Consider the following 7,679-nt stretch of genomic DNA (forward strand, 5'->3'; position numbering starts at 1 on the left):
CACCCCAATGAGGCGGGTACTATCTTTATTCTTGTTTTACTGATGGGGAAACTGAGGTTCAGAGGGGTAAAGTGACTTGCTCAAGATGATACAGCTAGAAAGTGCTAGAGATGAGATTCAATCCCAGGTCTACTTGACTCTGGAACCCATGGTCTTTCCACTGCACCATGCCATCTTTTGGGGATAGGGGAAAAGGAAGGGAAAATAAATGAGAAAAGAGGTGAAACATGGAGGGGAAGGGAGGGATGGGAAGGAGAGAAAAGAGACCAGAGGAGAGAAGAGAGACATTTAAGACCTGGGGGTAAGCTGGCACCAACTCTTCTTCCTGTTCTAAGGAGACGAGAAGTGCATCTTGAGAATGGCTGTGGAGAAAGGAGACCTCCTGCCTGGATGCTGGGCAGCATGTGGAAACAGAGGTCATTCTGTTGGCACCCAGCGCTTACCCTCTTCTCTAGGACACCAGATACTCTCAGCCTGGAGGCAGCAAATAGCCTTCTTTCTCAGCTGGCCTGGTCTCTGGTGCTGAATTCCCTTACAGCTATTAATCAAAACAGAAACCACCCTCATAATACAAAATGGCTTTTCAACTAGGGCAGGAGCCCAGCCCAAGGGATAGAAACCTCCTCCAGCTTCCCAAACTTCCAGTAGTGTCTACTGTCTTAACACCTAACATTACTGCCCTCAGAGATCCTGTGGGGATTGGGGCTTCATTATCCACATAGTGGACAGAAAGGAATCACTCATCCCTAAACATGAATTCCCTGCAACTTGAACGGGGTTGGGGTGAGGATGGGGCAGGTCTTCCCAGGAAATCCTTTACTTCCCATGGGCCCTGGCTTAGAAGATGCATCCCTCCCTGACCGCTGGGAGTGTTCCTGGGTTGCTGCACTGTCTCAGCTTCCTCTATCTGCCTTTGCTTCTTCAGCTTTGCACTTTGTGAGCTACTCCTTGCTGCCATGCCTGTCACCCTGGCCAGCTTGACCACCATCCCCCATCCTGACAGAGTACTGCTACAGGATCCCAGCCGGGCCAGCCCTGCCTACCCTAAGCACACAACCCTAACCACCTCTGTGGATGAGTCTCCTCCAAATGGGCCCTGAATAGGGAACTACTTTGAACAGTTAAATGACCAAATGACCTCCCCTCCAACTGTCTGAAAATCCACCTCCCAGATTGGCCTGTGGGCCCTGGCTAAACTGGCTGAGACTAAATACTAGGCTAGGAGCTTCTTCAGAGTGGCAATCAGACCTTTAGTTATTTCTAAATCTTTCCTCTGCCCCATTTATCTCTCTACACATCCCAACAACACCTAGCACTTGGCCTTGCCCACTGTCAACTATCATGATCAGTATATGTATCTGAGTGGAACTAAAAGCCAGCTCTCTAGCCAAACTCTCAGGACTGGACTGTCTTAGGCCCTTCCTGGTGCTCTGGGGAGGTCATTCCTTCTAGGAAATGGTTAATTTTAAGATCATTTCCTCTCCCTCCCACCCAAGTAAGTAACTCAAAGGAGTAAGTTTAAGAGACCCTCTTTGTCTGGCTGGAGTGGCTCAGTGATTGAGCATTGACCTATGAACCAGGAGGTCACAGTTCGATTCCCAGTCAGGGCACATGCCCAGGTTGCGGGTTCAATCCCCAGTGTGGGGCGTGCAGGAGGCAGCCAATCAATGATTCTCTCTCACCATTGATGTTTCTATCTCTCTCTACCTCTCCCTCTCTGAAATCAATAATATATATATTAATATATATATTCATATATATTAAAGAGACCCTCTTCCTGAGTTCATTGATAGGCTAATGGAATGTTAAGGACAATACCAGTCCTCTACCACCTTCACATGTGCAAACAGAGGTTCTTAAAGGAAAATATTTGCCTAAGGTCTCACTGTGAGTTAGCAGCAGAGCTGGGACTGGTCAGGCTTTGTGGCTCTGAGACCTGTACTCTTGCTGCAGCACCACGATGCTTCTTCATTTGTGAAAAAAAAAAGTGTTTACTGGTAGCCTACTGCTTGTAGGGTCCTGGGCTGGGAGTAGAGATATGGTGGAAAACTCCCCTGGAGCAGCAGGCCTCACTCACTGCTCAGTGTGTATCAAAAGCACTCAGCACGCATGCCCATTGTGGAGATCCTGGGCTCTGCTCCCTGAGGTTCTCACTCAGCAGGGAGCACCCAGTCCCAGGAATCCTGAAGACCCCACCTGGGGGAACCCTGCTCCAGGATTTCAAAGGAAAACAAACTCCAAGTTTGCCAAAGGGTTTTAGGAATTAGGCTGATTTTCCACCAATTCTTAGGCTATTACTGTTTCTAGTTTGGCCCAACCTGTCCACACTTTACCAGTTTTCAGAATTGGGGAGGCAGGAATGACTAGACGGGAGTTGAGTTGGTTCACGTGCTACAGCGGAAAGAACACTGTCCTGAGGGTCAAGGGACCCAGGTTTTGTTCCCAGCTCTGCCACAGACCAGTGACAGGGGATGAGCAGCAGCAAGTCACTCCCCTGGGCCTATTTCCTCATCCATAAAATCAGGATACCAATTCCCGCCTTAGAAGCTTCCAGAGATGTAGGGAGGATTTTATGAGATAAGTATGAAAATTCTTTACAGAAAACATAAAGTGCTACTCGAACATGAAGAATTGTTACACAGGGGGAACAAATTCCTCCCAGCAAGAGGGTCAATTTAAAACGCAGGGTCTCGTGCCTCCTTTAGAGTCCATAGTTCCAGGAGGAAATCCCGCCCCCCCAAGTCTGCCACAAAACCAGCCCAGGTCACTCAGCTGCTCTGGCCAAAGGTGGGGAGTTGGGTGGCAGGATTCCTAAGCCTGTGCATGAGTTTGGTCTCAGCTTCAGGGCTGGAGAGTTAAGTCTAGACCAGTGATGGCGAACCTATGACACTCATTTTTTTGGTTGATTTTTCTTTGTTAAATGGCATTTAAATATATATAATAAATATCAAAAATACAGTGGGGCCTTGACTTATGAGTTTAATTCGTTCCGTGACGGAGCTTGTAACTCAAATTACTCGTATGTCAAATCAATTTTCACCATTACAATGAATTGAAATGCTGGGCTGATGTTGTGGCGTTCACTGTGACGTTCGCTGCGCCAACTAGCGGTGGGGTATCTGAAGCTGGCTCGTAACCCGAATTTTAGCTCGCAACTCAAAGCAAAAAATCAGCCGAGAGATGGCCAATCTCAAAAAACTCGTTAGTTGGGACACTCGTAAGTCAAGGCCCCACTGTATAAGTCTTTGTTTTACTATGGTTGCAAATATCAAAAAATTTCTATATGTGACAGGGCACCAGAGTTAAGTTAGGGTTTTTCAAAATGCTGACAGGCCGAGCTCAAAAGGTTCGCCATCACTGGTCTAGACTATCAACCCAGGAACGAACTTGGAGGGGTGAGCCCGTGGCTCCCTAACCAGGAAAAGGCCTCTGGTTCCACCTTGACTGCCTTGAGTTCTCCTGAGGTGGCCAGAGAGAACCACTGGCTCTGTCTTAAGAGTGGAATTGAGGTCTGAGAAGATCAGAAGAAACGTGGTTGCTGCTTTTGCTCTGAATCTGCCTTAGGCCACCAAATCCTCCCTGAAAAGGCGGCCAGGGCCCTTGGATGAGGTGGAGCTATGTCTGCTCACCACCTGCCCCCTGAGCCTGGGCCACTTGAAGGAAGGCAGGGTCCTCAGGGGCAAGTGCAGGTGGGCAGGCAGCCCTCCCTCTCTCTTTCTCTCTCTCCCTCCCCGCCGGCTCGCTACCTACCTCCTTTCCTACAAATTTTCTTGTTGGGCTTTCGGGCGCATTCCTTGGAAATCCGCTTTACTGTAAAATGAATAAAAAACTAAAAAATAACAGGAGGCCTCTGCCAAGGGGCATGCACCCTCCACCCCCAGACCCCAAGAGCTGTTCTCAGGTGGCACATGGCAGAGAGCCTCTCCCACCACCTCCTTGTTTCTGTCACTTACCTTAGTGTGACCCCCGCGGGAGGAGGCACCAGCTAGTGAAAGAGGAGGCACCTAAGTAGTGCCCACCAGGCTTGCCCCCATCCCCCCACACACCTAGCTCCTTTGGCTACACACAACTTCCACCTTCCAAAGCAGGTGGAATGGCAACAGGAGGCCTGGTGGGGCCAGCATCCTCCCGCGGGCAGCTGCTGGCAATGACCCATACTCCCCCAGGGAACCCCCATCCAGCACTCTGACCCTAGACTTGTCAAAGCTCTCAGGCCTGGCCAGGCCCCTCCTGGTAACAGTGTCACTCACACAGGGGAGCTCAGACAATGCTGGGAGAGCAAAGAACAGGGAGGAGGAAGGGGGACGCCAAGCAGAGTGATGGTTAGACAGACAGAGGCATGCTGCAGGGCACACAACCACATGCAAGCCACAAACACAACAGGGCAGGAGAAGGCAGGGAGGGCACAGTGCCTGGCCACAGCACTCACCATCCTCCGTGGGCACATAGACATTCAGGTAGAGGCAGTCTTCATTGGGCTCTTGGATGTAAGTGGCGACGATATCCAAGTTGGCAGTGAACCAGACAGGCAGCATGACTTCGGGCACAGCTGTGTGGATGTTCTGGGGGCACACTGGGGGAAAGTGTGTGGCGTTCCGGATGCCCGACCAGGATGGGGGTGGTTCAGGGGGCAGGAAGCGTTTCTCGCCGATCGGAGGAGCTGCGTAGGGCACCCCCAGGTATTGGTCCACAGGCCCCAGGATCTCACTGGGCAATGGTACCCGGGCACCCCTTAGCTTTCCAAAGTGAGTATTGACTGTGGGCGCTGGGGCCTGTGTACTGGCCCTCAGCACCAAGCCGAGGAACCACAGGGTGAGGCACAGGCTCCGGCCAACTGTGGGCTTGGGGCTCAGGGGCAGCCAGGGCAGGCCAAGCCACAGCCACATGTTCCGGGCAGGGGGACTGGCAGGAAAGGCAGATTCCAGGGTCACAGCATCAGCCCAATAGGCAGCCCCTTCATGGCCACACTGACTGGAACCTCAAAACTGAGCTCTTGAGGGACACCTACAGGTGCTGGCCACGTAGAGAGCAGGTCATCCAAGCACCACAGCTTCAGAAAGAAGACTCCCTCAGGGCCAGACAGGCCTGTGGAAAGAGGGAAGTATTCGTCATCCAAGACAGTGGGGAGGGTTATGGAGTGGGTTTTGGGAGCCCTGCTGGGCTTGGGCTATTCTCCTAGTTAGGAGAGGTTTCACGTGCCCAAAAGTCGAGAGACCCATAGATGATCTCCACTGCCAATCTGAACCATTCTATGTGCCCGGCCATGGTTGGAAAACCCAAGGGGATTGACAGAATGACAGTGGTTGCCACTACAAGTTACCAATCCCCAACTTGAACTCCTCAGCCAATGGAGCTCCCGAGGGCCAGCTGGAGCCAGAGTAGCATGTGGTAGAAGAGGTGAGAACTGGAAATAGAGCTAGGTCCCCGGGCATGCTGCAGGAACACTGCGCTCTCTAGCCCCAGGACTGGAAAGCCCACACAAGGACCTCTGCCTCAGGGGACAGGATTGTGAACCTCACTCTGAGACTCTATGGCATAAGAAGGGAAAGCAGCAGACAGTCAAAGGGTCCCACAGAGATACCCTTCATGCTCAGGCGGGGCAGGGGCAGGGGCAGGGGCAGGAGCAAGGATAGGGGCAGGACAGCCATTTCCCAAAGTCCCCAGAACCTCCTGTGCCCTTCTGTACATTTCTCCTCAGCCCTAACTGCTCCCAAATCCTTAAGCCTTGGTCATCTCTGTCAGCTAGCTCTGAGTCACATGGAATGCCAAAACTGAGGCAGAAACCCTTCTGCCTAGCACCCTAGGCATTGTTGATGCTCAGCCAGTGGAAAATAAACAGTGGAGTGTAGGGAACACACTCTCAGAGACTCACACTTTGAGACTCACAAAGTCTCAAAGAGGAAGTAAGAGATACCAAGCCAGATAATAAATACTACAATATTCACTCACAGAGACAGACATTCCAAGCCCACAGAGATCCCCTCATATAGTGTCACATTCTGAGACAGAGAGTGTCACCCAGCCAGAGACTTACTAAAATATAGTCACACACACTACTCAGGTAAATATCCAGACACATGCAGCATGATGGTGACACATAGGTGGAGACAGAAACAGTAATAGCAACACAATTGACACAGGCCTTCTGACACACAGGTACAGTCAACACATATCCACAGGTACACACAGACACTCGTGCATGGACACACACACACACACACACACACACACAATATTTCCTTCCCCCCCCATTTCTCCCAATTTCCAAGATTGCAGGCCTTCTCCTTTAAGACTTTAAGAACTGCCTGAAGGGGTGGGGGAGGGAGATTGGGAACGCCCGGCAATTCGCCACCTCCGAGAGGGGAATGAGATGAGAGAGAGAGAGAGAGAGAGAGAAGGAGGGTGAAGGGAGGGTGGGCAAAGAGACTAAAGGGGTGGGGGCTCAGACGAAATGGGGAGCAAAATATGGGGGGTTAGATTCCAGCCACTGCCCCACTGCCCATAATGGCCCAGGGTTGGGGGAGGAGGGGCAGAAGAAAGAAGGGGTAGGAGTAGGGAGGTGGAGCAGGAGCGAGTGTGTGTGTGTGTGTGTGTGTGTGTGTGTGTGTGTGTGTGTATGGGGGGAATAGTCCGCAGCTGAGTTCACACAATCCCCCCATTCACTGTCTCCATGGCAACTCTGGGGCACAGACCGCTCATTCACACGGCTTCCCCACCAGCACCCACCCCCACGATTAACCCTCTCGGTGCCGCCCCTCCCCACAAATTCCATTAACCCTTTTGGGATGCTTCCCTCTCCAGTACCCCTTTGGTACCAAATGCCGGTCCCCTTTGAGTCAATTCCCTGCAGTCCCTCCCCCGTGAACACCTAGACAAATCGACCCCCAAACGCCCTCTGTACCCTAAGACCCACTGTAAGTCCCCAAGGCCAAGATCTTCATCCTGGCCCAACTTCCAATTTGGGAGAAGACAAGGAGAGGTGGCAATGCCAGGGATTAGAATGGCATCTGGGGGTACTTTTTACGCTGGAGCAGTATTGGGTGAGGGGCATTGTACAGGAATGCACTGGTATTGTAAACCACAGGATTGGGGGCTATGAGGGCTCGGAACGGAATTGAGGGATGGAGCTGCATTGGAATGGGGAGGATAGGATAAAGGCCTCTGTTAGGAGGGGGGGCTGCAGAGTGGGGGAGGGAGCCTGGCTGTGAGATGCTACCATAGAAGAGGGATGGGGTTGCACCGTGGGGGTGGGGGGACTGGCAATGTGCATAACAGGAATGGGATTGGGGGCCCTCAGTAGGGGTATTTTGATGAGCATTCGAGCCGGGCTGTGGAAATATAGGGACCATGGGCAGGACGATGACAGGGATATGTGGGCTTCAGGGAGGAGGTGAAGGAGAGAAGTGGGGGAGGAGTGGGGGGGTCAGGGGTGCCGATGATGGAGAACATGGGGTTGAGGATGGGGAGCACTGGCTGGGGAGTGGAGGAGCCCGATTGGGAGGGGATAGGATGGGGCAAGGTATGGACGGCTAAAGAATGAGAGACCTCGGCCTCACCTGTTCCCCTGGCTGTTGCAAGCGACTGAACCGGGCCTCGGACCACCCATATCGCTTCCAGGCCAAGGGCTCCGCACCCGAATCCCCGAGATCTGCTCTCTGGCTGCTGCTGCTGTGCCCGCG

At 52.3% G+C, this 7,679-nt stretch overlaps 1 protein-coding gene across 2 annotated transcripts in view; it reads right to left on the reverse strand.

Annotated features, from left to right (window-relative positions):
• The window catches only part of NLGN3 (neuroligin 3), a 19,251-nt gene extending 14,166 nt beyond the window's left edge, over nt 1–5,085 (reverse strand). The window contains exon 1 of one of the 2 annotated variants that reach the window (XM_023764378.1): nt 4,430–5,085. In XM_023764378.1, the coding sequence (XP_023620146.1) occupies nt 4,430–4,886 (457 nt within the window). In that variant the 5' untranslated portion in view covers nt 4,887–5,085. The remainder of the gene's footprint in view (nt 1–4,429) is intronic. The other variant, XM_023764379.1, reaches the window with a different exon arrangement.
• Nucleotides 5,086–7,679: the final 2,594 nt, after the last annotated feature.

The sequence above is a fragment of the Myotis lucifugus genome, unplaced genomic scaffold (genome assembly GCF_000147115.1).
Source record: "Myotis lucifugus unplaced genomic scaffold, Myoluc2.0 scaffold_4, whole genome shotgun sequence".
Classification (NCBI taxonomy): domain Eukaryota; kingdom Metazoa; phylum Chordata; class Mammalia; order Chiroptera; family Vespertilionidae; genus Myotis; species Myotis lucifugus.